This window comes from Grus americana, chromosome 2, assembly GCF_028858705.1.
Source record: "Grus americana isolate bGruAme1 chromosome 2, bGruAme1.mat, whole genome shotgun sequence".
In the NCBI taxonomy this organism is placed as follows: Eukaryota; Metazoa; Chordata; class Aves; order Gruiformes; family Gruidae; genus Grus; species Grus americana.
The window spans coordinates 169,028,020-169,056,008 of NC_072853.1; the positions used below are offsets into that span (position 1 = coordinate 169,028,020).

At 74.9% G+C, this 27,989-nt stretch overlaps 1 protein-coding gene across 2 annotated transcripts; it reads right to left on the reverse strand.

The window, feature by feature from the left end:
* Window positions 1-13: 13 nt before the first annotated feature.
* On the reverse strand, window positions 14-27,714 carry KCNH2 (potassium voltage-gated channel subfamily H member 2). 2 transcript variants are annotated; one of them, XM_054818350.1, is made up of 16 exons: window positions 27,566-27,714; window positions 26,546-26,776; window positions 19,593-19,757; window positions 18,881-19,321; window positions 17,931-18,145; window positions 6,332-6,757; window positions 5,452-5,606; window positions 5,219-5,304; window positions 4,429-4,628; window positions 4,067-4,319; window positions 3,771-3,964; window positions 3,362-3,461; window positions 2,996-3,274; window positions 2,478-2,664; window positions 2,130-2,301; window positions 14-1,496 (listed from the first exon to the last, which is right to left on the reverse strand). In XM_054818350.1, the coding sequence occupies exons 1-16, from the start codon at window positions 27,639-27,641 to the stop codon at window positions 1,302-1,304; spliced, it is 3,375 nt and encodes a 1,124-aa protein (XP_054674325.1). In that variant the 5' UTR covers window positions 27,642-27,714; the 3' UTR covers window positions 14-1,301. The 2 variants fall into 2 exon arrangements, with proteins under 2 accessions (XP_054674325.1, XP_054674323.1); XM_054818348.1 differs by having other exon boundaries at window positions 5,219-5,606.
* Window positions 27,715-27,989: the final 275 nt, after the last annotated feature.

Below are 27,989 nucleotides of genomic sequence, written 5' to 3' on the forward strand. Positions count from 1 at the left end.
CAGAGCTGGGGGGGTCCGTCTGGTTTATTGGGGGGCGGGGGGGCACCTACCGCGGAAGGCGACATGCGGGGCTGTGTGAGACGGCGGGTCGGGCGCACGCGGCGCCCGGCTACGGGACGACGGCACAAACACGGCACACGCTACCAGGAGCCGGCGGGCGAGCGGGTGGGTGGGCAGCACCCCACGGCCCTGCCCGCGCCCCCTCCCCGCGGGGGCGTCCCCCTCCCTGTGCGTGGGGTGGCACCGTGGGCTGGGACGATGCCGGGGGGGGGGGGCTGCACCCCCCTGCCCCGTGCCACCAGCTGTGCGGGGGGGAGCGGCCGGGGGGATCTGGGGGGCAGCGGTGGCCAGCGAGGGGGTCACGCAGCAAGCGTGGGGAGGGGGCCGCCCCCCCCCCCCCCCGACACACAGCGCTGCCCCACGGGCACACAGACGACCCCGGCCGGCAGAGCCACCCACAGCCAGGACAAGGATGGGGACACGGCTTGGGGGGGCACGCGCCCGACACGCACCTCCGCCCCACGCAGCGGCTCAGCGCACGCAGGTGTGCACATGCACATGCATGCACACGCGTGCACACGCGTGCCACACGGGCGGGAAGCATGGCTGGGGTGAACATACATACACACGCACACGTACGCTCGGGCACAGTCTGTCCCGACAGAGCAGCACGGGGGTCCCGACGCAGCAGGACACCCCCCCCCCATGAGACACACACAGCGTCCTGGGGTGCCGGACACGAGTACACACACACACACACACATATGCACACATGTGTGCACACACACATACAGGGCAAGTGCAGGCAGGCAGACCCGCAGCACGTGGAAACACGCGTGACACACGCACACACACGTGTGCACACCCCTGCGCAGCCCCCCTCCGCCACGCTGCCGGCCCCGGGGAGGGCTCTGGCCGTGGGGCAGCACGGCCCCGGCCGGCCGGGGGTCTGGCTGGGGAAGGGGCTGCGGGGCCGTGCTTGCTGCGGCACTACGGGGAGGAGGAGGAGGATGAGGAGGAAGGGGAGGCGAAGAGCAGCACACGTCCGACAGTCCTGCCAGCCGAGCCCTGGAAGCGCCGGCACGGCGGCGGGGTGGGGGGCCTGGCCCCCCGGGTTAGGCCAGCTAACGTGGGGGTGCCGAGGGGCTCCCGCCGCCCCCCCCCCCGCGAGCTGCCGGCGGCGGGAGGGATTGTCCGTGGGGGACGGCGGCCTGGAGCCCACCGGCCCGGCCAGCGTCCAGGGGACGGGGGTCCCGCGTCCCGTCGCGCCGGGGGTCCCGGCCCCGTCCCTGCCCTGCCCATTAACTCCCGGGGTCGGAGCAGTGTCTATGCAGGGTCTGTGTGTCCGGCGCGCCGGCCAGCTGTCCGGGCAGGGAGAGGCGGCGCGGCGGGGCGGCCGTCGGCTCCACCAGCAGCACCACGTCCGGTGGCGGGGGCGGCTCGTCACGGGGGTCCGGGGCACGTGGCAGCTCCAGCGGCACCGGGTAGCTGGGAACCTGCGGGAGCGAGGGCAGCCGGCATCACCGCCACGCCGGGAGCAGCCGGGGACGGGACGGGGGCTCGGTGTGCCGTGGGCCATGGCGCCGGGCTCTGGGCTTCACCGGTGGGCAGTGGGGCTGGGGGCTGGGGTGATGGGGTACAGGGGGGGCTACTGCAAGTTTGGCGGCTCAGCAGTGACCCCAGCCTGCAGTGGGGACGGAGGATGCAGTGGTGGGGTATTGGGGGGGGGGGCTGCCCCAAATTTGGAGGGCACAGGAGTGACCCCAAGCCACAGTGGGGCCAGGGAATGGGGTGACGGGGTACAGGGGGGCTGCCCAACTTTGGGGGGCTCAGCAGTGATCCCAGGCCACAGTGGGGCCACAGAATGGGGTGATGGGGTACAGTGGGGCTGGTACCCCAAATCTGGGGGGGTTCAGGAGTGACCCCAGCCCACAGCGGGGCCAGAGGATGGGGTGATGGGGTATGGGGGGGGGGGTGTCTGCCCCAAATCTGGGGGGGGGGCTCAGCAGTGACCCCAACCCATAGTGGAGCCAGAGAATGGGATGATGGGGTGCAGGGCAGGGGGCGGGGGGGCTGCCCCAAACTTGGGGGGGGGGGGGTGGTGTGTCTGGAGACCAGACCGTCCTCACCTGAGAGAGCGGCTGTATGGGGGTGATGGGGAGGACGGGCTGCAGCGGACACGGGGGTCCGGGGGGTTGGTGGGGGGACGAAACCGTGCTGTAGGCGGGCGGCACCAGCGCGGCCTGACGCTGCAGCAACTGCATGATGGAGCTGATGTCCGCGGCCATGCGGGTCTCCAGCCTGCGGACACACGCGTGTCATAGCGTGCGCAGGGCGTTGCACGCCGCAAGGCAGCACGACCCCATGGGAACCCCCCCCCAATCGCCCCCGTTGGGGGCGATTGGGGGGGTTCCCATGGGGTCGTGCTGCCCCTGCCAAGCCCCCCCAACCCCCCCCCCCCCCCAAAAAATAACGACCTGTTGAGTTGCTTCTGGAGCAGGTCGAGACGCGTCTCCACCTCGGAACGTTGGCGGCGGCTCATGGACGGCAACGGGATGCTGAGGGCGGCGTGTGCCGGGATGGTGCAACGCGGCAGCTCCTGGTACTGCCGTCCCCGGCTCTCCCCCCAGAAGCTGAAGATGTTGGAGACCCCCGAGAAGGCTCCTGTAAGGGGAGGGGGTGGGGTGGGAGGGGGAACATCAGTGCCGTTAGGGTCTCCCAGCAGGAGCAGGGATGCAATGGGGGATGCATCGCAGCAGGCAGAGACCACCCCCCCCCCCCCCAAGCATGGTGTGGGGGTGCAAAGGCATAGAGGGGTGCAGGGACAATGGGGCAGGGCATGGGATGGGGGTTTGCGGGGGGGGGCACACAGGCGGAGCTACCGGGATGGGGGTTTGGGAGCCGCTCGGGGGTCTGCAGAACCCTGAGCAGGAAGCGGGGACCCCCCCCAACCCACCCCGAGCTCCTCCCCCCCCCATCCCATCCCTGTCCCCACCTGAGAGGGGGTTGCACATGTCGCTGCCCTTGCGCTCTTCGGCCTCGGCGGGCGCGGGCACCTCGCCGCCTGGGCGGGCGCTGCAGAAGGGGGAGAGCGCGGCGACCCCCGGCCCGGGCGCGGGGGGCTCGTCCTCGTCGCTGGAGGGGGAGCTGGAGGGGGAGCTGGAGTGGCAGGGCTCCCACTCGGCCGGCCCGCGCGGGGCCCCCGGTGCCTGGCAGCTCCTGCCCGGCCGCAGCGCCTTCTGCCCGCTCCGCAGCTCCCCGGCGCTGGTGGCGTCTGCGGGGGGACAGGCAGGCCCTGGGTCATGACGGACCCTCGGGACCCGGATGCCCCCCCCCCCCCCCTCCGGACCCCCGCACCCACCTTTCTCGGTGCGCCGGCGGAAGGAGAGCTTGCGCTTTCGCAGGCGGTTGAAGCCGCTGTCCAGTTCGTCGCTGCCCGGGGAGCCGGGGATCATGTTGGTCTGGGGGGGGGGGGGGGGGTGTGAGACTGGGGGGGCTGCCGGAGCCCCCGCCCCGGGCCTGCAGCCACTGGGGCAGCAGGAAACTGCCTGAGCAGCACGTGGGGGGGGGGGGGGGCTCAGTGCGGTGCCCCCCCCAGCCAGGCGATGCTGGGGGCCATCCCGTGGTGACTGTCCTGCATCCCTGAGCAGCCCCCGCGCCAGGCCCCCCCGCTTGCTCGGGACCCCCCCCCCCCAGCCCCAGCAGGACGGGTGCCTCCCCAGCCCATGTCCCCCCCCCCCAGCCCACGTTCCCCCCCCCCAGCCCCTCACATCGCGCAGGTTGAAGGTGATCTCCAGGCTGGACCAGAAGTGGTCGGAGAACTCGGGGTACATGTCCAGCACCTCCAGCAGGTCCTCGCGGTGGATCTTGTGCAAGTCGCAGTAGGTCAGCGCCCGCACGTCCGCGTTGGACTTCCCCGGCCGCGCATACAGGTTCAGCGGCTCCCCAAAAATGTCATTCTTCCCTGGGGTTGAACGGGGGGGGGGGGTGTCAGCCCGCGGGACACCCCCCACACACACCTGGCGCTGGGGTCCGTCCCCCCCACCCCCAGACCCTGGGGACTCACCCAGGATGGCCACCACCACGTCCCCGCGCAGGATCTCGATGGAGCCGCGGGAGATGAAGTAGAGGGCGGTGAGGACGTCCCCGGCGTGCACCAACGTGTCCCCGGGGGGGGCGTGAGTGGTTTTGAACTTCATGGCCAGGGCGCGCAGGCAGCCCTTGGTGGCCCCCTTGAAGGGCTTGCAGTTCTGCAGCAGGCTGCGGTTCAGGTGCAGGCAGATGTCTGCCTGCAGGCACTCGGGGAAGCCCTTCAGCACCTGCGGGACACGGCGGGGGGGGGGGGGGGGGTGGTGTCACGGGGTGGGGGCCGGGGAGGAGCCGCAGGGCAGGGGGGGGTGCTGCGCCACCGGCCGGCCACGCGCTCACCGCGTTCATGTCGATGCCGTTGGTGTAGGACCAGGCGTGCTGGAAGTACTCCTCCAGGCGCTGGCGCAGCGGGTTGGGGATCTGGTGGAAGCGGATGAACTCGCGGACGCGCAGCATCTGGGTGTGGTAGCGCGCGGTGCCCGAGTACAGGCGCTGGATGATGGCCGACACGTTGCCGAAGATGCTGGCGTACATCAGGGCTGCGGCGGGGCGAGCGCGGTGAGGGGGCGGCGCTCCCCCGGACACCCCCGTCCCCCGTCCCCGTCCCACTGGGGCCGCCCATCGTCATGGGGGCACGCCTCCGCAGATGTGACCCCCCCCCCCCCGCCCCTGGCAGCCCTGCACACGTGTGTGAGCACACGTGCGACCCCCAGCCCCGCGGCGCTCATCCTGCCCCCAGCAGTCACGGGGGGTCCCGCTGGGCTCCCCCCGCCCCGGAAACGCGGCCTTTGCACCCGCACTCACCGTTGTGCGCACACCTGCACCCACGAACGCACCCGCTCACGCGCACGTAGGTCTGCAGGTGCACGGCGAGCTCGCAGCACCGTGCACGACGGGCCCGCGCACACGCAGAGCTGTCTCACGGATGTGCTCCGGCTCCATCGCACGCTCACACGCGCACGCTCACGCGCACACGCTCACACGCACAGGCACAGCAGCGCGTGCTCACACACGGGCACGCTCGTGCCTGCATGCACGCTCTGTCACACGTATCCGTGCTCACGCCCTCACACGCGGACCCACGCGCGTGCCCTCCCCGCCGGCGCTGGGCGCGCGCCGGGGCACTCACAGCCGATGAGCATGACGCAGATGGAGAAGATCTTCTCGGAGTTGGTGTTGGGGGAGACGTTGCCGAAGCCGACGCTGGTCAGGCTGCTGAAGGTGAAGTAGAGCGCGGTGACGTACTTGTCCTTGATGGTGGGGCCGTAGAGGGGGTTGCTGGCGTTGAGGGGCTTGCCGATCTGGTCGCCCAGGGAGTGGAGCCAGCCGATGCGCTGCCCCTCCACGTTGCCGATGGCGTACCAGATGCAGGCCAGCCAGTGGGCGATGAGGGCGAAGGTGCACATCAGGAGGAAGAGCACGGCCGCCCCGTACTCCGAGTAGCGGTCCAGCTTGCGGGCCACCCGCACCAGGCGCAGCAGCCGCGCCGTCTTCAGCAGCCCGATCAGGGTGGTGGTCTGCGGGGGAGCGGGCCGCGGACGGGGTCACCGAGGGCTGCCGCAGCCGAGACCCCCCCCCCGCCAGCCAGCCCCCCCCGAAGGGTAGGGGGGTGTCCCCGCCCCAACCCGGGAGCCCCGTTCCCCCCCCGCAGGCAAGGGCAGCCCTGCCGCCCGCAGGGACCCCCACCGCCCCCCCCCCCCGGCACAGGAGCGGGCAGCAGCCAGGCCCAGCCCTCCCGCTGCCCCCCACCCGCTGCCCCCCAGTTTGGGCACCCCCAGCCCCACCGGTGCAGGGGGACCCCGTGCCAGCCCCCCGCCACGCACGCCCCAGCCCCTCTCCCCGCTTCGGGCCCAGGTGCCCCCAGCGCCGCCACTGCGGCAAAGACCCCCCCCCGGTGCTGGGGGGTCACGCAGAGCCGTGTGGCAGGGAGGGGGTTAAACCTCCCCCCGCTGAGCACGGACCCGCTCCATCGCTGCTGGGGCACGGGGGTCCCCCAGGGCCAGACCCAGATTCGCTCACAGCTGCGCTCAGCGCCACGTGCTGCCTGCACCCGCCCCGGCACCCACCGCCCCGCCCCGGCACCCACCGCGGCACCGCGGGCACCCGGCCCCGGCCTGGGGGTGCATGTGGGACTCCTGGGCATCGCCCGAGGGAGGACCCAGCACCGAAACAGCACCCAGCCCAGCCAGGGCACGGCGCAGCCGATGGCGGCACGGCGGCACGGCGGCACGGCAGCAGGTACCTCCTCAGAGCCGGAGCCGAAGATGAGCAGGTCGAAGGGGATGGCGGCGACCATGTCGATGAGGAACCAGCCCTTGAAGTAGTGGATGGCGATCTTGGCGGGGTGGCTGACCACCTCCTCGTTGGAGTTGACGTAGGTGGTGCGGAAGTTGATGAGGATGTCGATGATGAACATGATGTCCACGATGAGGTCGACCACGTTGAGGGGGCTGCAGGAGTAGCCGCAGGCGTGGCGTCGGGCTTCCTCCTGGTCGTTGAGCAGGAAGGCGGCCGAGTAGGGGGTGAAGATGGCCGTGTAGATGACCAGCAGCAGGATGAGCCAGTCCCACACCGCCTTGAAGGGGCTGTAGTGCAGGATGGTCCATTTGTGGATGCGCGGCGCCTGCAGCTTGTACTCCGGGAGGACGTCGGCGCCCAGCGACAGCACCTGGGCGGGCGGGCAGGGGCTCAGCTCCTGCACCCCCCGCCACACCGAGCCCCCCCCCCCCCCCAAACCTGCCCCGAGCAGGGGCTGCCCCCCGCCAGCCGCAGGCAGAGCACCCCTGGGGCGGGGGCCGCTCCGGCGGGTACCAGCGGCCCAAGGATGCTCTGGGGCGCAGTGGGACCCCCGGAGCTGGCGAGGAGGGATGCGGAGGGGAGGGCTGGCAGGCACGGCCGGGAGAAAGCCGCCCCAAACCGCGGAGCTGCCCCACGTGCCTCCTCCTGCCCCACAGACGCCGCCTGCGTGCGGTTCCCACTGCAAACACTCGCACCTTCCCGCACAGCGATGACGCTGCCCTCGGCCGACACGTTTCCCCGCGGCCCCCCGGCCGTGTCACCCCCACCCCGCGCCACCCCCGAAGCGCAGCAGCCGCCCCGCAGCTCTGCCCGGGCTCCCCAGCCGTGCCGAGCCCTGCTCCAGCGGGACCCCGGCGCAGCTGCTGCCAAACCAGGGCCGGCAGCCCCGGGGGCGCACGGTGACGCAGCTGCGGGCTGGCACGGGCGCCCCGGCCTGTCCCCGTGCCAGTCGGCCGGGCACGAGCGCCACGGAGCCCCTGCCGCCCCCACGCACCGTGGGGCTGCGCTGTGGGGCCGGGGCTGCTCCCAGCCGGGTCCCTGCCCTGCTCGGGGGAGTGGGACCCCTGCGGCGGGGGCAGGGGGGGCAGGGGGGGCAGGGGGGGCAGCAGGTACAGCGGGTGCAACAGGTGACACGAGTGCAACGGGTGCCATGAGGGCAGCGGGGGCAATGGGTGCAGCGGGGGCAGCGGGTGCAGTGGGTGCAGTGGGGGCAGTGGGGGCAGTGGGGGCAGCGGGGGCAGCGGGGGCAGCGGGGGCAGTGGTGGCAGTGGGGGCAGCGGGGGCAGTGGGGGCAGCGGGGGCAGCGGGGGCAGTGGGGGCAGCGGGGGCAGCGGGGGCAGTGGGGGCAGCGGGGGCAGTGGGGGCAGTGGGGGCAGCGGGGGCAGTGGGGGCAGCGGGGGCAGTGGTGGCAGCGGGGGCAGTGGGTGCAGTGGGGGCAGCGGGGGCAGTGGGGGCAGTGGGGGCAGCGGGGGCAGCGGGGGCAGTGGTGGCAGCGGGGGCAATGGGTGCAGTGGGGGCAGTGGGGGCAGCGGGGGCAGCGGGGGCAGCGGGGGCAGCGGGGGCAGTGGGTGCAGCACATACAGTGGGGGCAGCGGGTGCAGCAGGGGCAGCGGGGGCAGCGGGGGCAGTGGGTGCAGTGGGGGCAGCGGGGGCAGTGGGAGTAGTGGGGGCAGCAGGGGCAGCGGGGGCAGTGGGGGCAGCGGGGGCAGTGGTGGCAGCGGGGGCAGTGGGTGCAGTGGTGGCAGCGGGGGCAGTGGTGGCAGCGGGGGCAGTGGGGGCAGTGGTGGCAGCGGGGGCAGCGGGGGCAGTGGTGGCAGCGGGGGCAGTGGGTGCAGTGGTGGCAGCGGGGGCAGTGGTGGCAGTGGGGGCAGTGGTGGCAGCGGGGGCAGCGGGGGCAGTGGGGGCAGCAGGGGCAGTGGGTGCAGTGGGGGCAGCGGGGGCAGTGGGAGTAGTGGGGGCAGCAGGGGCAGCGGGGGCAGTGGGGGCAGCAGGCACAGGGGGGTGCAGGGAGCTCCCCCAGCTTTGGCAGGACTCTGCCAGGCCGGTGGCAATGAGGGCAGGCGTGCAAACGCCTCCGCTGGGTATTTACCTAGGGGGGGCACAACCCCCCCAGGTGCTGCCCTGGCTGCCCCCGGGCATCTCCCTGCCCCCAGCACTTCCACCCCCCCCCCCCGGCCCTCCGGCATCCCACAGGGCCGCTGCCCACCCCAGCCCTGCCGCGCACACACACACACACACACACGTGCACCCATGTGCACGCACACGCACAGCCCCAGCGCAGGGGTCCAGGGGGCACGGCGGTGCCCCGGCAGCTGCGCCCGTCCGTCCCGGCCGCCTGGCACGGGGATTAGATGTACCGGCCACGGGACGGGGGGCACGGCCTATAAATAGGGCCCGGGCGAACGGGCACCGTGGGGCAGAGGGGCCCTGCAGCGGGGAGAGGGTCCAGGCAGGGGCAGCCCCGCAGAGCGGGACCGGGCTGGGCTCACAGCGGCTGCGGGGCTCGGGCAGCCCCAGGGCCGGTGGCCACCGGCCGCCTCCGAAGGCTCCGCACAGAGCGCCGGGCACCCGCAGGCTGGGAGCCGGGGCGATGCCAAGCCCGGCCGTGCCCCCCGACCGGAGAGAGACCCGGCACCGCCTGGGAGCACGACCCGGGGGTCCCCGGGAAGGGGGGCCCTCCCCGCACCCCCACGAGAGGCCTCACCACGCACAGCCCCGAGGCGCAGGTGAGGGGCTCCAGGGCTGACCCGCGGCCCCTGCCCACCGCCTCACCACAGCCGGGGGCCACGGCCCCTGCGCCCACCCGGGCCACGGCTCACACCCGCCGGCCGCACCGCAGCATCTGCGCCACGAGAGCAGGAGAGCGCCGCGGGGGCGCAGCCGCCCATGGGTCCCATCCAGCCCCCCAGCCCCGGGGGGTGCACCGCTGCCGGGGGGTGTGGGGGGGGTCCCCAGGCTGTGCCGCCTGGGGGGGGGGCTGTGGGGCACGTACCGAGCCGGGGGCAGAGCGAGAGGCGGCTTTACGTAACCACCCGAAACACCGAGCCGGCGGCAGCCGGGGGGACGGAGCCTGAGCCCACCCGCGGCCACCGCCAGGACACGGGGCCCCCAGGGTGGGCACGGCCCCCGACCCTCCCGTCTCCCACGTGGCAGCACCCCCCACCCCCCAGAGGGGCACAGCCGTGCCGGACCCCCTGCCCGTGGGCTGGGCAGGGCAGGGAGCGGCAGCACCGGTACCTTCTCCTCCTGGCTCTGCCCCGTGGCGCGGGCGGCGTCGCTGTCAAGGCACAGGCAGGTGCCGCAGAGGGAGATGCCGGGCATGGGTCCTGCTCCGGCCCGGGGGGGCGCGGCGGGGGGGCCCGGCAACTCCTGGAGCAGCTGCAGGAGCGACGCCAGCATCCTCACGGCCGCCGGCAGGGCCGGGCCCAGCCCATGGTGTGCCGGTGGCACTCACCCCCCGCCGCCCGCCCGCCGGCTGCCCCGCGGGCACCGGGGACACGGCCCACGGCCGGCGGACCCTGCGCCCATCCCGCCGCCCCCGCCGGCACCCGACGCCCCTCCGGCCTGGCCGAGCACGGCAGCCGGGCACCCCTCGGTGGGACGGCGTCGGCGGGAGGAGAGAGCAGCGGCGCGGCGGGAGGCGGCGGGCGGGAGCCACGCACCACCGGCGGCCGAGAGGAAAATTATTGGGGCGGAAATTTTTCCCAGCCTGCTCCGCTCCCGCTGCCACAGCCAGGGCTGCCCACCCCCCCCCGGCTCGGCCCCCGCCCGCCCCTTAACCCCTCCGACACTCGGGGCGTCCGGCGGCCTGGCGTGGCACGACGCGGCACGTGGCGGCGCGCCGAAGGACTTGGCGTGGCTCGGTGCCACGGCACGGCGTGGACCCCCCGCAGCGGGGACCCTGGTGCAGCCGGGGATACGGTGGGGGCGGGGGGGGGGGAACAGCCCAGGCGGCAGCTGCCTCACCGCAGCACGAGGCGGGACACGTCCCGGCCCCGTCGGCAACCCTGCGGCCGTCCGGGCAGCGCGCTGGTGCCAGCACCTGTACCTGGTGTGGGGGGGATGCCGCCCAGCTCCGTGGCGGTGAGCAAGACGTCATGGTGCGCATGCACACCACGAGTGCGCTGCACACACGCCGCGAGCACGCCACGAGCACGCCACGAACACGCCGTGAGCGCTCTCACACTTATGCGGTGCTCACGGGCCGGGGAACGCTGCTCCCGTCCTGCCAGCTCAGCCAAAACGCCCCCCGCTCCTGCTGCCACCCCCACCTTGGGACGTGGGGCGGCGGGGGACATCCCGGGGGGACGCGTGGCCCCGCCACCCCCCGTCCCCAGCCTCGGTGGCCTCGTGGGGTGCTGCCATGCCTGGGGCAGAGCCTGGGGACGTGGTGCAGCGCCGCGGGAAGAGCCGCGCCGATGCGCCGGCAGCGCCAGGGACGCGCGGTGACGGCGCTGGGGACGCACCGCGGTTCCCGTCAGCCCTGACTCACCCGCTGCCACCCACGCGCAGGGGTTTCCCGCTGGCACCCGCGTCCCCACACGCTGCGTGACGGGGAAGGACGAGGGCACGCGTGTGGCACGCGCGGTGGGTGGTCCCGGCGGCGCCGGCACGGGGGGCTGCACGCCAGAGCAGCGTGGGGGGGCATTTGCACCCCCGAGCACCCCCTGCGTGTCCCCAGCGTGCCACCCCCGGGCAGGGGGGTGAGGGGAGCCGCAGGGGCACGCGGGGTCACGCTGCCGCGGGGTCATACGGGGTCACGCTGCCGCAGGGGCACATGAGGTCATGGGTACCGTGGGGACACGGGGGTCGGGGTGCCGGGGGGGACACAGGGGTCAGGCACCCTGGGGACGTGTGGGGCAGGGGCACGGGGGGGGACGCAGGTACCGCGGGGCAGAGCCCCCAGGCTCAGGCTCCAGCACCCCTCAGGGCGGGGGGGGGCTCGGGGGGTCCCAGCCGTGCACCCCAGCCCCGCAGCCCACACGGCCCCGGCCCCGCTGCCCCTTTAAGCCGCGGCTCTGCCAGCCCGGCTCCATTTTTAGCCAGGGCAGGGGGGGCAGTGGGGGGGGGGGGAGCCGGGGGGGCGGGGGGGGCGGCTCCAGCATCCACCCGGCTCCTGCCTCTAAAATTAACCCAGCTGCCGCGCCAAATTGGGACAAATCCCTGCCTGCAGCGCGGGCAGCGCAGGCAGGATGGGCAGCACGGGCAGGGCCGCACACTGCCCCCCCCAGGGCCCCCCCCAGCTCTGTGCCCCCACCTGGGACCCCCCGTCCCCCCCCCTGCCGCTTGTGCCTGTCCCGGCCCCCCGGCCCCTCGCCCACCCACAGCCCCTGCGTGGGGCCGGGGGCAGGACGGGCCCCCCCCGGGGCAGATGGCGGCGGAGGGCACCTGGGTGCGGAGCCCGGGCTGGGGGGGGGCACCGGGAGAGAGACCCCGGACCCCCAGGGCCCCCCCGCCACCGGGGCACCACGGGCTCCTTCCCCAAACCCTGGCACGTGCCGACCAGCCAGACCCCACGGGCTGGACCCACGGGGGGCGCAGGCCCTGCGCCCACATCCCACCCGCACCCCCCCCCCGTGACCCCCGTTTGGGGGAACCCCCGGCCCTGCAGGCAGCTGAGAAGGGACGGAGAGGGAACAGGCGCCGTCAGCCCCACGGTACACCCCCCGCCCCGTCAGTGCCCCCACAAATACACCCCCGGCCACCCGCCCCCCGGCGCGGCCCCGTCCCGGCCCCAAGGCCCCACAGACCCCCGGAGGGGGGCAGCTCCGGCACCCCCACCTCCCGCTGCCAGCCCCCACCCCTCACACCCCCCCGATGGGCTCCGACACCCTGCCCTGGGGACAGCCCCGGCCCCCCCGCACAACGCGAGGCTCAGGGGTGGTGTGGCGAGGGGCTGGGGACTCCCCGGCACGCGCGGCACAGCTCCGGCGGGCACGGCCGCCCATCCCGGTGCCCGGCACCATGGCAGACCCGCACCCATCGCAGGAGCGCCCGACCCCCCGGCTGGCGCAGACCCCCAGCCCAGACCACGCGCCCGCACCGGGGCCGACACGTGGCGACATCCCGGCCCCCGTCCACGGGCAGCCACACCGGCCCGGCAGGGCACGATGCCACGCCAGTGACGGCAACAGGCAGCGGGACTGCTCGCGGCGACACAACACCTATCAGTCACCGTGACACAGATACCGGCGGTGCCGACACTCGGTGACACGTACACCGCCCCGGCGCAGGCACGCGGCACCTCGCGCTCGCGGTGACACGTACGCCGACACCTGCTGTGACACTGGCACCCGACACCCAGCCCGCACACCCGGAGACACCCGGCGCAGCACCTGCCGTGACCCAGACACCCGCGCCCACAGGGCGCAGCCCCCTCGCTGCCGCAAATACCCCGACCCGCGGCCGGGGGGGTCACTCCCAGCACCCGCCAGCACCCCCAGCCACCCGGCACATGGGGGCACCCGCACCCTGCTGTGACCCAGCACCCCGACACCCCGAAACCCCCGGCCCCGGCAGCCCACTGCCCGCAGCGCTGCCAGGCCTGCGCTGACACCAGCGCTCGCGGTGACACCGCGCACCCGTGGCAAAACCGCCCAGCAGGCGCCAACGCACCAGCGCCCCCGGCCCCGAGCACCGACCCCCACCCCCCGCAGAGACCCAGGGGCCCCCAACACCCGCCCTGACAGACACCCCAAACCAGACACCCAGCACCCGCGCCGGCACCCAGCACCCGCACTGGTACCCACACACCAGCGCCAACACCGGCACTCAACACCCGCTGGTACCCAACACCCGCAGCAGCACCCAACAACTGCACCAGCAGGTACCCAACAGCCGCAGGCACCCAGCGCCGGCACCCACCCAACACCTGCCCAGGTACCCACACACCAGCGCCGGCACCGCCACCCAGCACCAGCACCGGCACACACCCAGCGCCAGCAGGTTTCCAGCACCCTCCGGCACACCCAACACCAAACCACCTACACCGACCACGCGCTGACCCCAGCATCCGCGGTACCAACCACGGCAGCGCTGCCCAGCGCCGGCAGCACCCATGCCAGCGCTGATGGGGTCTCGACACCCTCGGGGACACCCAAAGCAGGACAGCCACCGACACCCATCGCCCGCAGTGCCGAGGGTGCCCCGCAGCCGCAGCAGCCACCACGGGTGCAGGTGCCCAACACCCGCCGTGACAACCATCACCCTCGCAGGTGCCGGCGTCGGCGTCACCCGACACGCTCCCCACCACGGCAGGCACTGACCACCGGCAAGGCACCGGCGCAGCCGGCCGCAGAGACGCCCGGCCGCCCTGGCAGTGTGCGCGGCAGGCGCTGCAGCGGGGGGGGACACCCCGACGCCCGACTGTCCCCACCTCGGCGGCGGTGGCCGGTACTCACAGCATTGAGCTGCGGCAACGGTGCGGCTCCCTCGGCAGCCCCCGACATGGACGCCGGGGACGGGTGGCCACCCCGTGCTGGGAGGCGATGCAGGCACCCCGCTGCCGACAGCACGGCGGCAGCACCGACACCCCGCGGCGCCGGTGGCAGGGTGGGGTGACGAGCCCCGTGACAGGGTGACGTCCCCGTGGGGCGGTGCGCCCGCCCCAACACCCGACCCCCACCTGGTGACGCAGACACCGAGCGGCCCTGGCGCTGACCCACACCACCCTACGCCGCCCCACACCGCCGCAGCCACGTGCCGTGCCGCAAGCCACCCGTGGATGGCACAGCCGTGGGGACCACGCTCTGGGGACACGGGGACACGGCAACCTCCCGACGCCACCCCGGCCGCAGCACCTCGCCAAGCAGCCACGCGGCAACACCCCTTGCCACGGCCACAACTACGCAACAGCCGCCGCGGCGCAGCCGGACGCCATGCCGAGCCCGGCCGTGGCACTGGGCAGGCAGCAGGGTGCCCGTGGGTGGGCGATGCCCCCCGCCAGCCCCGCTCACGGCACCCACGGCGTTTGGCTGGAGCCCAGCCGATGCGGTGGCTCCGGCAGCTCCCGGCTCTCCCGCCCCATCACCACGGACACTCGGGATGCTCAGCCCCCCCACCCCCGCTCTGTCCCCCCCATCCTGGCCCACGGGGGGGGGGGGCTCCAGCCCAGCGTGGGAGCGGCCCCCGGACCCCACGTCCACTTGCGGCGGGACGAGCCCCAGGAGTCTGTTCCCTCCGTGGGGGCACGGCGGCCGCCCCCACCGCGACCCTCCGCACGTGGCCGTGGCTGTGGCCGGCAGAGCCGCGGGCCCGGGGGTCGGGGGGGCTCCGGGGAGCTCCGGGGGGGTCGGCGGGGTTCCGGGGGTCGGGGGGGCTCCGGGGGAGCTCCGGGGCGGCGCAGTTCGGGGCAGCCGGTGCCGTCGGGGCGGGGGGTGGCTCGGGGCGGGCACGCGGAAGGGGACACCCCCCCCCCCGCTCCCCAGGACCCCCCCGCCCCCCCCGTACCTCCTGTGCCACCAGGCTGGAGATGCGGACGGCGCGGCGGACCCGGCCGCTCTTGCGGTCCCCGTCGGGGCGGTCGCCGCTGTCTCGCCGCGCCGGGGCCATGATCGCGATCAGCGGGGGGGAGCCCCGGCACGCGCTCCCGCGCCCCCCCCGGCCCGGCCCCGAGCTGGCGGCAGATGGAGCGGAGCGGGGCGGGAGCCCCCCCCGGCACCCCCCCCCCCCCCCCCCGCCGCCCGCCTCCGCCGGTCCCGCTCCCCGCCCGGCAGCCGCCCCCTCCTCCAGCCTCCGCCACTCCCCGCGGGCCCGTCACGCCGCGGGGAGGGACCGGGAACACCCCCGCGGGGAAACTGAGGCACGGGGGGGGGGAAGCGTCACTCCCTGGGGTCCCCCGCGCCCCGGTGCCCGCCCCGAGCCCGGCAGCTGCTGCCTGCGGACCCCCGGCACCCCCCGACCCCCGAGCCCCGCGGGGACGGCCGCCCCGACGGGGAGCTGGAGCTGGCCTGCCGCACCGGCACCGGCACCGGGCCGAGCCCCGGGCTGACTCACGGCACCGCCGGCTCCCGGTGTCCCTGGCTGCTGCCCAGCCCTGGCAGAGCCCCCGCCGCGCCTGCCCGTCCCCTCTGCCCGCACCCCGCAGCCCCCCCCCCGGCCCGGCACGGGGGCGACCCTGCGGCCTCACCCAACGGGTGCCAGCGGGGCCGGAGCTGCTCCGGCAAGTGGGGGCCTCCCCGCGCCCCCCGCTCTTACTCCCACCCGCCATCGACAGCCGGCGAGCCCCCGGCCCGCAGCAGCTCCCGGTGACGCCCCCCGGCCGGCGGCACCGCGGGGCACCCACCGGCCACGAGCAGACGGGCCCAGCTCAGCCCCCTCGGCCTCCACCGCGCCCATGGCCGGCAGCGGCACGTGCTCCGCCGCCACGCCGTGCCCGAGAGCGGCTCCCATCCGTGCCGGTCACAACCAGCGCGGTGCCGGCAGCACCCAGCCCCAGCACCATCCTGGCCTGCGGCGGGCAGGGGTCCCTGCTGGACCGGGCCGGGGGTCCCCGGGGCTGCCAGGAGCAGCGTCCATCCCTGTGGGACAGCGTGGCCTCAGCCACGTCACCCGGCACCAGCCACCAGCCCGGCCACGCCAGGCCCTGTCCTCGTCCCTGTCCCCGCCGGGCTGGCACAGCGCGGTTAGCCGTGGCCGGTCGGCAGGCCCCAGAGCGCGGTGACCTTGACGGGAGCTGCGGGAGCAGGCGGCGCGCGGGCTCCTTTGGCTGCCGTCACTGCGGATGATTCACGGTGCCGCTGCCTGGAAGCCCCGGCCCCCCCAGTGCCGCCAGCCCGGTGGCTCACCGCGCCCGAGCCGGGGCTGCCCCACCACCCGCTCGCAGGGTCCTGAGCGCAGCGGCCATCCCCGTGCCGCCCGACAGCTGCTCACACCCGCCTGCTCCCTGTGCCACGCCGGCACCCGCTCTGCCACGCCGGCACCCAGCATCCCCCCGCGCCTCTGTCCCCCCCGCCAGGCTCTGCCACGGCAGGCACGCGCCAGGCAGCGGGTGCCTCGGCAGGGACCCCCATCCTGCACCCAGGAGGCGGCGGGTGCTCCCACCCCGGGGCGCCCGACATGACCGGGGCCCGGCTGCGCCCCCCACCCCGGTGCCGTAGGGCAGGGCCAGCCTCGTCGAGGGCAGCCGCGTCCCCCCCTCTGCCGGGCGCTGTGCGGCGATGGCGGTTACAGGCAGGAGGGAATGACCGAAGCTCGGTGCAGGCAGCTGCCTGCCCGCACAGCAGCAGCCGCCACAGCATCAGAATTAATTAATTACACAGCAAAGGCAATCAGGATGCTTGGCTCGTTAGCCTGCTGGAGAGGAACAGGGAAAGCCAGCCGGCGCGTGGCAAGGGGTGGGGAGGGGGGATTGGGGTGGGCGCCCAGCCCTGCGCCCATGGGGCCCCCCCACCCCGCAGAGGGTCCTGCGGCTGCCCCGGCACCCAGCCAGGGGAGCGGGGCCGGGCGCCCACCCCAGCACTCCCCGGAGAGGAGCCCCAGCAGCAGGGCCGGGAGCTCCCTGTGGGAGCGGGGGGTCCCAAACGGGCCCCCCCTTGCGTGTGCGAGCAGACGGTGCAGTGGCGGGGGGGCCGGGGCTGCTCAGGGACCAGGAGCGCGGGCAGATGCACCCGGGCAGCTCCATCCCCCGCCAGCTGCCGGGGGCCCTGGGGAGAGGGCGACGGCGCGGGGCTGCCCGGGGGGCTCGGGGACAAGGCTGAGGGCGCGGGGAGAGGGTCCCGCTCTCCCCAGGACCCTGGGGCAGCAATCCTGGCAGGGACGGACGGGGGTCTCGGAAGCCCACCGGCGCCCAGCAGTGTTCAGTTCATTAGCGGGAGCCGGAGTCAGGGTGTAATTAAGCAGCAGCCTGCTGCCCGCAGCCAGATGGCAGTTACACAACGTGCCAAGGATTAGCTGCCACCGCCAGCCCCCCGGCACCCCCGGCGCTGCCAGCCGCGGCGAGCTGGCGGCACGGGGCAGGCTGCCACGACACCGGGCTGGGACGGAGCCGGGGCCGAGGGGTGCCCCAGGCCGGGGGGTGCCTGTCCCGTGCTCCTGCCGGGAACCCCCTGGGCACCCTCCGTGCTGCGCGGGGTCCGTCCCAGCCACGCGGCACCCTGCCGTGGCACCCATCGCCCCGGCACAGGGAGCACCGCAGCCAGGACCACTCCGGCCGATCCCCCCCCGAGGGGGGTGACAGGGACCCTCCTGATCCCACGGGGCGGGGGACAACGGCCGCCCGGCACAGCCAGCGACACCCCACACCTCACACCACGCTCGAGCCGGCCCCTCCAGCACCCCACCGGGCAGGGGCACCCCGGGAACCCAGCCGTGCCCTCATCACCCCCCTGCAGCCCCCAGCACCTCGCAGCACCTCCCTGCGAGCCCCGGCATCGCCCCGGCATCGCGCTCTGAGCCCCGGCATCACCCTGCAAGCTCCGGCGTCGCCCTCTGAGCCCCGGCACCTCCCGGTGCGCTCTGGCAGCCAGCCGCTGTGAAAGCACCCTCTGGGCTCTGCCGTGCCCCGAGCAGCGCCCGGCCACCACCTCCGGCACCCGCGGGCTCACCTGGGTGACCTTCTCGGTGACGTTGTGGGTGCGGTCCTTCAGCTTGGTGGGGGCGATGATCTCCTTCTCGCCGGGCGGCGCGGCCAGGAAGGCGTCCGCCTTGAAGTCCACGAAGTTGAGGGTGATCTGGGGGATCTTGCTGATGGCCCGGTAGCGCATCAGGTCCGAGTCGGAGGTGGAGTTCAGCAGGGTGCTCCGGACGTTGTTCATGGCCCCTGGGCGGGGGGACCGTCACCACGGGGGGGCCACAGCCCCGCTGTCCCCCGGGGTGGGGGTCCCGCAGCAGGCGAGGGGAGCAGGGGGGCGAGGGGAGACCCCCCCCAGCCGGGCACCGCAGGATCGCACCCGGCAGCGTGCTATCATTTACCGTGAACGTAATTATTTCCCCCTTCCCTAACGCGCTTAGCGGGATGGGGGTTAACGAAGCAATTGCTGCCCGCTTGGCGCTGCCAAGGCCATGGGGGGCTGCGGCAGGTGGGGGGCAGCGGGACGGGCTGGGGGGGCGTGAGCCCCCCGGTCCCGCGTGGCAGGAGGCCGGTGAGCCACCCAAACCGGGGCGGCCGCGGGGCTCCCCGCCGGGGGCAGGGGGTCGGTGCCATGGGGGGGGGGCTTGGGGCTGCCGCAGCCCACCCCTCACCGGGTGAGGGAGGGGGGGACCCCACCAGGCGCCGGAGCCGCCGGCAGCACGGAGCATTACAGCGATGAGGAGCCTGACAGTGACGGGTGCCACCACGGCCCCGTGCCGGCACCGCTGCCGAGGCGCCGGCGGCTCCCTCCGGCTGTGGCTGACAGCTGCCCCGGCAACCTGCGCGCCAGGAGACGGCCCCGGCCCTAACGAGCTGCCAGCACTAATGACTTCACCCCACGGCCGCACGCTGCGGCAAGGCGAGAAGCTGCGGGTCGCCAGTGCTGGTGCGTGCAACGCCCACGGTGCGCCGGCGGGGCCGTACCGGTGCTGGAGCCGCGGTGCATGCTGGCGCCGGTGCTGGCGTGGCGGTTGTGGCAGCGCTTGTCACCCTCGCCCTTCATGGTCTCGATGTCGTCGACGGAGGAGGCGCGGCGCACGCTGTGGACGCTCTCGCGGGAGCGGCTCCGCGCCAGGCTGCAGTTGGAGAAGGCGGCGTGCAGGGCCAGGCGGTCGGCGCGCGGCGAGGAGTGGGTGACGGGCGGCTCGGGGGGCTCGTCCCCCATCAGCGCCGCCTGGTCCTCGGGCTGGGCCCCCCCCGGGCAGCTGGGCTCCAGCGAGGACGTGGCTTCCTCGGGGCCGGAGTCGCTGCTCTGCTTCGAGAAGTCCACGACGACGGCGTCGGGCGGCTCCTGCGGCAGCGACTGCTTGCTGCCCGCCAGCGCCAGCAGCGCCGGCAGCTTCAGCCGGAAGGACTTGCTGCGCCCTGACGGAGGAAGGGGCAGGTTGGGGTTGGGGGCTGCCTGCCAAACCTTCCCCCGTGGGTGCTGCCCACCAGAGGCCGGGGCACCCGCCGCCCTCGCCACGTGCCGGGCGGCACTTTTGGCAGAGCCCGGCACCCGGGACGCGGGGTCTGCAGGAGCAGGGGTCCCGGCAGCCCCAGCGCCGCGCCCAGTGCGGCCGTGCCGGCACAAGACCCCCCCCCCCCCCCGCCGCCCCGTTGTGCCGCACGCCCGGTGCCACGGCAGCGGCCCTACCTGTGGGGAACCAGTTGGTGGGGGTGACCCAGTGGTTGGTGTCCTTGTCGGGCGAGCCCGGGCGCTCCGTCTCCATCACCACCTCGAAGTTCAGGATGAACATGATGACGGCCCCATCCTCGTTCTTCACCGGCACCACGTCCACCAGGCACAGGAAGCAGCTGCCTGCGGTGGGAGGGGGGAGCTCAGCACCACGGCGGCACAGCCCCCGTCCCCGGGATGGGCCCCCCCTTCTGCCCCCCACCCCGTGCCGCGCACCTCTACCTCGCCCCGGGCGGCGGGACCCCGCCAGCCCCACTGCAGCTGCATCGTGGGGGAAACTGAGGCACGCACAGCCAGGATGGAGCCCGGCGCCGTTTCCCTGGCACTTGGCACAGCCACGCCAGCGGGCGCTGCAGCGGAGGTGGGGGGCAGCCTGGCCCCCCAGAAAGGCCCAGGGACTGTGTGGGGCTGCAGGGGCCATGTGGGGGGCAGCGCTGGGGGCAGTCGGGGTGCCAGGCCAGGCTTAATCCGCTCAGGACTCGTTAACAGCTGCGGCGTTAATCCTGCTGCCGCAGCTGGGAGCTCAGCTGGGCCGGGGGGGGGGGGGCAGCCCGGGGGCAGCCCGGGGTAACCTCTCCTGCGTGGGGCTGGGGCAGCACCCCGCACCCCCGCCAGTGCCCTGCCGTGGGGCTGAACGGAGCCAGCGCCCTGCCCCGGGGGGGTCCCAATCACCCCAGGGGCTGCTGGGGGGGGGTCTCGGCAGCCCCCCGCCACGCAGCGTCCCCGGCCCCTCCCCAACACCCACAATGGTGCAGCAGGACACGGCGCGGGGAAGGGACAAGCGTGTGACGCCGGGGTGCTGGATCATCCCCACGCTGCCCCCCCCCCCCCCCGAGCCGCAGCCCCCGCTGCACCCCCGCACGGCGTCCCCCCCACTGGCAGCAGGCCCGGCAACCTGCGCCGGGGAGCCCGGCACGGCGGCCGCCAGCTGGCACCGGCACCGGCACCGTCCCCAACCCCGCGTGGGGAATCCCTGCCCGCACGTGGGGCTGCGGGCAGGGGGCCAGTGCTGCAGGAGGTGTGCGGCACAACACAGCGTGGCACGGCACGGCACGGGCCGCAGCAGGGTCCCCGGCCAGGCCGCCCACCGCGAGAGGATTAGCGGCACCGACACATGGCCGCCCCGCGCCGCCGCCGGCTTTGCTTCATCCTCGCCCACCCGGCGCCCGGCACCCGTGGGAAATCCTAATCCCCCTGATCCCCCCGGGCTGCCGGGACACGCGCCAGGGCCGGCACCGGCGACGGCCCCCGGCCCTCCCGCCCGCGGCTGCCCCATCCCGCTGCCCGCCGGGGTCCGGCCGTGGGGCGGGGGCAGGACCCCCGTGCCGCTCCTCACCTTGCTGCCGGCGGGGCCTCCGGGCAGAGGGTTGGCGTCCCACAGCCCCCTCCCCACGCGCCCCCGGGGCTGCCGGCACGCGGACCCCCACCCCACGCACACCGGGGGGGGGGGGCAAGGGGCACCGGGGGGCCCAGGCCCGGCCGTGGCCTCGGCCGAGCGGGGTGGTGGAGGGGCCCCCCCCCCGGTACGCAGCCCCCCCCCGGCCCCGCCGCCGCGCTCCGGGGCTGCGGCCCTTGGCACCGCCGCCGTGCCGGTTTTATGCCTAAATATGGCTGCGGGCAGCAGCCGCCGGCGCTGTGGGACAGCCACGCCACGCCACGCCACGTGCCCTGGGGTCCCGGTCCGGCCCCCACGGCCGCCGGCCAGCCCCGGCCCCGGCCACCCCCTGCCACGGGGAAAACGGGGTGCGGGGCTGGGGGCGCGGGGCCGTTTCGGGGCGGAAGGGGATGGGGGATGCTCTGGCGGGGTGCGGGGCTCGGGGGACACTGGAACTACCCCGTGCTGGGAGGGCGGCACCGGCCTGGGGGAGAGGTGGGGGCTGCGCTGAGCCCCCAGCCCCGCACAGCACCCCCCAGCCCCCCCCAGGTCACCCCCACTCCCTGTCCCCCTCCCCTGGCCGTGCCAACCCTCCCGGTTGTGCCCCCCCGAGTCGTGCCCCCCCCAGCCTGGGACAGACCCCACACCAGGGGCTGCATGAACTGGCTGCCCCCCCCCCTCCCCCCGCCCCCAGCAGGACTGGGGGGTCCCGCACCCCCCACAGCCCCCGCAGACTCGGGGACCCCGGCCACGAGTGACAGGGACCGAATGTGGCCCACGCTGCGGGGGGGGGGGGGGGCGCTGCACGAGGCCGGCGGGTGGCTCCCCCGCTCAGGGTGCGCCCTGCACCCCTAGTGCACCCCCCCACCTCCAGACCTGCGCCCCAAATGCGCACACACCCCCCGCCCCCCCCCTCCGGCCGGGCTGCGCTGCCCCCCCGCCACCGCCAGGGGGCGACACCGGCACCGGCACCCGCTGGGGGACCCGCCCCGCCCCCACCCGGCACCCTGCACCCCCCCACTGCACCCCCACACTGCACCCTGCACCCCTAACAGTGCACCCCTGACACTGCACCCTGCACCCCAACACTGCACCCCCGACACTGCACCCTGCACCCCTAACAGTGCACCCCTAACACTGCACCCTGCACCCCTAACACTGCACCCCTAACACTGCACCCTGCACCCCAACACTGCACCCCTGACACTGCACCCTGCACCCCCCCCCCACTGCACCCCCCCACTGCACCCTGCACCCCTAACACTGCACCCCTAACACTGCACCCTGCACCCCTAACACTGCACCCCTGACACTGCACCCTGCACCCCCCCACTGCACCCCCCCACTGCACCCTGCACCCCTAACAGTGCACCCCTAACACTGCACCCCTGACACTGCACCCTGCATTCCAGCATTGCACCCCCACACTGCACCCTGCACCCCTAACAGTGCACCCCTGACACTGCACCCTGCACCCCAACACTGCACCCCCAACACTGCACCCTGCACCCCCAACACTGCACCCCTGACACTGCACCCTGCACCCCCCCACTGCACCCCTGACACTGCACCCTGCATTCCAGCACTGCACCCCCACACTGCACCCTGCACCCCTAACAGTGCACCCCTGACACTGCACCCCTGACACTGCACCCTGCACCCCCACACTGCACCCCAACACTGCACCCCAACACTGCACCCCCAACACTGCACCCCCAACACTGCACCCCCAACACTGCACCCTGCACCCCCCCACTGCACCCTGCAGCCTCCCACTGCACCCCAACACTGCACCCTGCACCCCAACACTGCACCCCTAACACTGCACCCTGCACCCCCACCCGGCACCCTGCACCCCAACATTGCACCTCAACACTGCACCCCCACCCTGAACCCTGCACCCCAACACTGCACCCCAACACTGCAACCTGCACCCCAACACTGCACCCTGCACCCCTAACACTGCAACCTGCACCCCCACCCTGCACCCCAACACCCTGCACCCTCATACTGCACCCCAACACCCTGCACCCCAACACCCGGCACCCTTCACCCCAACACCTGGCACCCCACCCCGCACCCCGCAAGCCCCCTGCCCCAGGGACACCCCCGCTGGCACCAGCACGGGCACCGGGACGGGCACCGGCGCAGCCCTCGAGGGCGCGACCTCGCCCCGGCGGGAGCCAACGCGTCCCGCTGCTCCTCGCAGCCGCCGAGCTGCCAGCGCGGTGCCCACGGCGGGGCCTGGCCGTGCCGGGGAAGCCCTGCCAGCGCGGGGGGAGCGCCCGCACCCAGATGCGCCAGCTCGTGCCGGGCAGGCGGCACCGGGGGCCCGATCCGGCTCCGTCGAGCCCTCCGCCCAGCCCGCGCCGACGGCCGGGGACATGCGCCGCCACGGCCCCCGGTAACCCCAAAGACGGGGGGGTGCCCCATCCCTGGTCCCCTCCCTGCAGACGCAGTGCAGCACCGCGGCGGCTGCCCCGGCGAGCCCAAGGCCGTGCCCGTGGGGATGCGGCTCCCCCGCGGTTGCCGCGACCTTCCGGCGTCCCCGGCAGCGCCGGGGCTGTATAAACAACGTCGCTCAAAACTAATGGCTGCAGCAGCGGCTGGCGACGCGGCGGGGGCCCAGCCGGCTCCCCGCGGCACCGCCGTGCACCGCACAACCGCAGCCCGGGGCCGCGCAGGGACAGGCTGACTGGGTGCCGCGGCGGGGCCCTGGGGCGTCACCGAGGCGGAGGAGCGGGGTTCAGCACCGCAGCACGGCCGCGAGGGCACCGACGGGACGAGCGATGGCGGCCGTGCCAGGGACGCGCTGAGGCTGACAGGGCCCGGCCGCGAGGCCGGAGCTGGCGGCAGCGAGGTCCCTGCCCCGCAGCGGCTGGGGGGGGGTTCCTGGTGCTGGGGGTCCCCGGTGCAGCAAGGGGCCGGGTGTGGGGCAGCAGGCGGCACCTCTGGGACCCCTGGGACCCCTTCCCCCGAGCACCCCTCGCCTGCTCTCACCGCGCAGCCGGCAGCCCCCCCGCACCAGCCCCGCCATGGCAGGAGGGCACCGGCGCTGCGGCACGCTGCTGGCACAGAGCGGTGCCCGGCGGGGAGAGGGGACGCCCGCGAGCGGCACCACCGCAGCCAGGACCCACCGCAAGAGCCCCCGGAGACAGAAGCCCCATATCCCGGGGGTCGGACACCGCCGGGGGTCCCGCTGGCTCCAAGGCTGCCCCCCACCCCCTGCGGCTCTGCGCCCGCGGAGCCCCCCTGCCCCGGGGAGGGGTGAGGAGCAGCTCCCCGGGCACCGCACGCACCCGCTGCTGCCGCCGCCTATAAATATCCCATCGGAAACACCGCACTCCCCGGGGACGCGGCGCGGGCAGCGCTGCCGCAGCACCAGCCGTCCCCGCCGGCACCCGCTGCCGCACGCCCGGGGGTGCCCCCACCCACGGAGCTGCCCCCCGGGGTCAGCCCTGCCATGCGGGGCAGGGCCAGGCCCGGGCTGGGGAACCCCCCAATCGCCCCCAGGGTCCCCCCACCCCGCCATGCCACGGGGCCCACCGCAGCATCCAAGAGCCCGGGCCAGGGTGCTGGGAGCCCCCACACTGCTTGGGGGGGGCAGCTCGGGGGGCTGGGGTGTCCCGCTGCAGCACTGCCCTGGGAGCCCCAGGCTGGGGGGCTGCAAGGGGGCTGGGGGAGCACGACCCCCCGGCTGGTCCAGGGCAGCAGCCCCCTGCCCAGGGCGGGGGGCCGGGGACACAGACCACCCCCCCCCCCCCGCGGGGGGCTGGAGACCCAACACCTCGTCCCACCCAGGGGGGGGGGGGGGGGGCAGAGCACCCCCGGGGCACGCGCAGCCCTGGCACCCCCGGGCTCCCCGCTGGGGAGCTGCTGGCTCAGCCTGCGCCACGCTGCCGGGAGCCGCGGCCGGAGACACGGAACACAGGCAGGGAGCAGGCAGGCAGCAGGCAGGGAGGTGCCAGCTATGGATGCTGCCTGGGACTGTGGCCCCCAGCGAGGGTGCGGGCAGGAGCATGAGCCCGGTCCCCGTCTGCTGGCACGTGCCAGCCAGCCAGCGATGGGCCGGGCAATTAGTACAGCCCTAACGAGGGCTCGAGCGCTGCCCGAGCGGGGCTGCCCACGCCGCCGGGAGGGAGCAGGCAGATGCTGCCAGCGCCATGCCAGCCCCGGGCACCGCACGCGGGTCCAAAGTGCACCGGCAGCAGGTGCACCCCCCTCGCTGCCGCAGCCCCAGCTGCCGGCCCCGGCTGTGCCAGGCACCGCGGTGCACCAGCACGGCAGAGCCACGGCGAGCCACGGCAGGATGGGGCCAGGGCAGGGACTGGGGTCGCCCCCCACGCTCCCCCCCACCCCGGCCCTCGGCAGCCGCCCCGGCCCCAGCCTGGCACCCCAGGGCCGGGCAGCAGCGGGGAAGCCAAAGCCGTCGCGGCTCCACGTGGCGGCTGCTGGCAGAGCCGGTGCGGGGCCGGCAGCTGGGAGCCAGCTTTGTTTACTCAGCGCACCGGAACCGGGGCCGGGTGCTGAGAGCCGGAGACAGCTGCCACGAGAGCCGGGACACCTGGCGCAGGCTCCGGCAGGGCTACGGCACGGCGCGGCCCCGGCACCGCCAACACGTGGCTGCCGGCGCCAGCCCCAGCCCGGGTACCGCGGGGCCCAGCACCCACCTGCCAGCAGAGTCACCCGGCGCAGGGACCCCCGGCACCGGCAGCGCTGCAGCACGGCCCCGGTGCCCGGCCTGGCCGGTGACCCCCACACGCACCCTCACCGGGACGGCAGCACCACGCACCTGACACAGCCTCGAGGGCTCGCTCTGGGGACGGTCACAGTGCAGTGCCCGCGTCCCCCAGCCGTGGGGCAGCCGTGGGGCAGCCGTGGGGCAGCCGGCCCCTGGGTCAGCGCAGGCTGAGCGGTGCCAGGCGGTCAGGAGCCGAACCAGGCAAGCGAAGCCACGCGGCAGAGCAAGGGCAGGGCAGGACGGGGGCTGCCCCCCCCCCGCTGCCCCCTCCCCTTCCCCGGCACTCAGGCCGTGCTGCCCCGAATCGCATCCCCCCACCGCTCCCCTCGGCCTCGCCTTTCCTCTGGGGCAGCGCGGTGCCCCCATACCCCACATCACCCCCCCGCTGCAGGGCTGCTCCCAGCCCACAGCCCTGCCCCAACGGCACGTGGTGTCCCGGCACGCCGGCACCACGGCCCTGCTGGCAGCCGTTGCGGCAGCCCAGGGAGGGCTGCGGACCCCCCGGCGGTGCCGGTGCCAATGGTGCAGGACAAACCCCCCACCTCCGGGGTTAGACGTGATGCTGCCCCGGCGCTGCCCCTCGGCACGCAGGCACCAGCCGCCGGTGCCAAGCTCCCGCCCACGCCGTCACCACGCCACCCACTGCGCGGCGAGGCTGATGGATGGGCACGGCGTGGCCGCCCGCCTCGACGGGCCGTTAACTCAAGGGTCTGTCTGCCCGTGACAGACGGCCGCCTTCAACCCCGCGCAAATAACCGTCAATCTCCGCCGGCCGCGGCGGCACGGGGTCCCTACCGTCCTTGCGGTAGAAGCAGATCTCCACCTTGCGCTCCTCGGCGCCCAGCAGCGCCTGGGCGATCTGGGCGGCGGCGCCGCGCTGGGTGCGGGGCCCGTGGAGGAAGTCGCAGGTGCTGGGCTTCTGCATCACCTCCGCCCGCGAGTACCCGCACAGCTGGCAGAAGCCGTCGTTGCAGTAGATCACCGCGCAGTTCTCCACCCGGGCGTTGGCGATGATGAACTTGCGGCCTGGGGGAGAAGGGAGGGTCAGTCCCGTGCTGCCCCCCAGCCCAGCACCCCACGGGGAGGCTTCGCTCCGTCTGTCCATCCATCCGTCCATCCATCCGTGGCTCTGGGCTCCCAGTGACCAAACACCCTGCCGGCCGTCCCGCTCGCTGCCCAAGGGACCCCCCCACCCCCCCAAGCCACCGGCACCACCGCGGGGACCCCACCGCCATCACCGCGGGGACCCCAGGGACCAGCATCTGTCGATGCTCAGGCCGGACCAGCCCTCCCCAAGGCACGATGCTGTCGCGGCACCCACGGCACACGGCCTGTCCCGCATCATGGTGACACCCCGCAGCCTGGCCCCACGGGGTGGTATCGTCCCCGTTCCCGCCGGGGATGCTCCGGGCCTGACCCCAGAAAGGTGCAGGACCCCCCCGGCGCAGGGAAAACAGCGTCTCCCTGCCAAAACCCGCTGCCAGGATGGCCGGGATCCCCGTCCGGCGGAGGAGCAGCCACGGCGCTCAGCGCCGTGGCTGCTCCTCCGCCGGACGGGGATCCTGGGGGGATCCCCCCCACGAGGACCGGGGGGACCCCACAGCACCCCTACCCCGTGGATGGAGCGTGGCTCGCGGTGGCCGGAGGAGCCGGTGGCACCAACCGGTTGTCCTTGTCACCTGCACCCCAAACCCCCCCACCCTGGAACCACACTCACCCTCCTCACCCCCCAGCCCCGACCCTCGGTGTCACCGTGTCCCCCCTCCCCGTTCCCCGTTAAACCCCCCCCATCCCATCCCCGCGGTCCCCACTCACTCTGCCCTTCGAACTTGCGGATGATGGTGTCCAGGAAGGTGTTTTGGGGGGCGACGTGCCCCCGCCGCACCGGCATAGTGCCCGGCCCATGGGGCAGCGCCGCCGCCGCTCCGCTCCGCCGGGCCCCGGGGAAAAGGGGGGGGGGGGAGGCGGCCCCGCGCTGCGGGGGGTCCCGCTGCCCTTGAGCCAAGGACGGCGCCGGCGGGGCGGCTCCGGCTGGGGGCGGGAGGTGGGGGGGGGGGGGGGCGGCTCGGCTCGGCTCTGCTCGGCTCGGCCCCGGGCCCGGCTCAGCCCCGGCTCTCAGCCCCGGGGGCGGCGGGATGCGGGGCGGGCGCGCAAGGGTTAAAGCTGGGCCCTCCCCCGCCCGGTGCCCGCCGGGCCCGGACCCGGGCCGTGCCCCCCCCCCGCCTGCCCGGTGCGGGGC

Coding starts and splice junctions, on each gene's coding strand:
- KCNH2 (XM_054818348.1), bottom strand. CDS start 27,641: ATGCCGGTGCGGCGGGGGCACGTCGCCCCCCAAAACACCTTCCTGGAC. Junction 19,322..19,592: donor CACCAACTGGTTCCCCACAG/GTAGGGCCGCTG, acceptor TTCCTCCGTCAG/GGCGCAGCAAGTCCTTCCGG. Junction 3,275..3,361: donor CCGCCGGCGCACCGAGAAAG/GTGGGTGCGGGG, acceptor GTCCCCCCGCAG/ACGCCACCAGCGCCGGGGAG.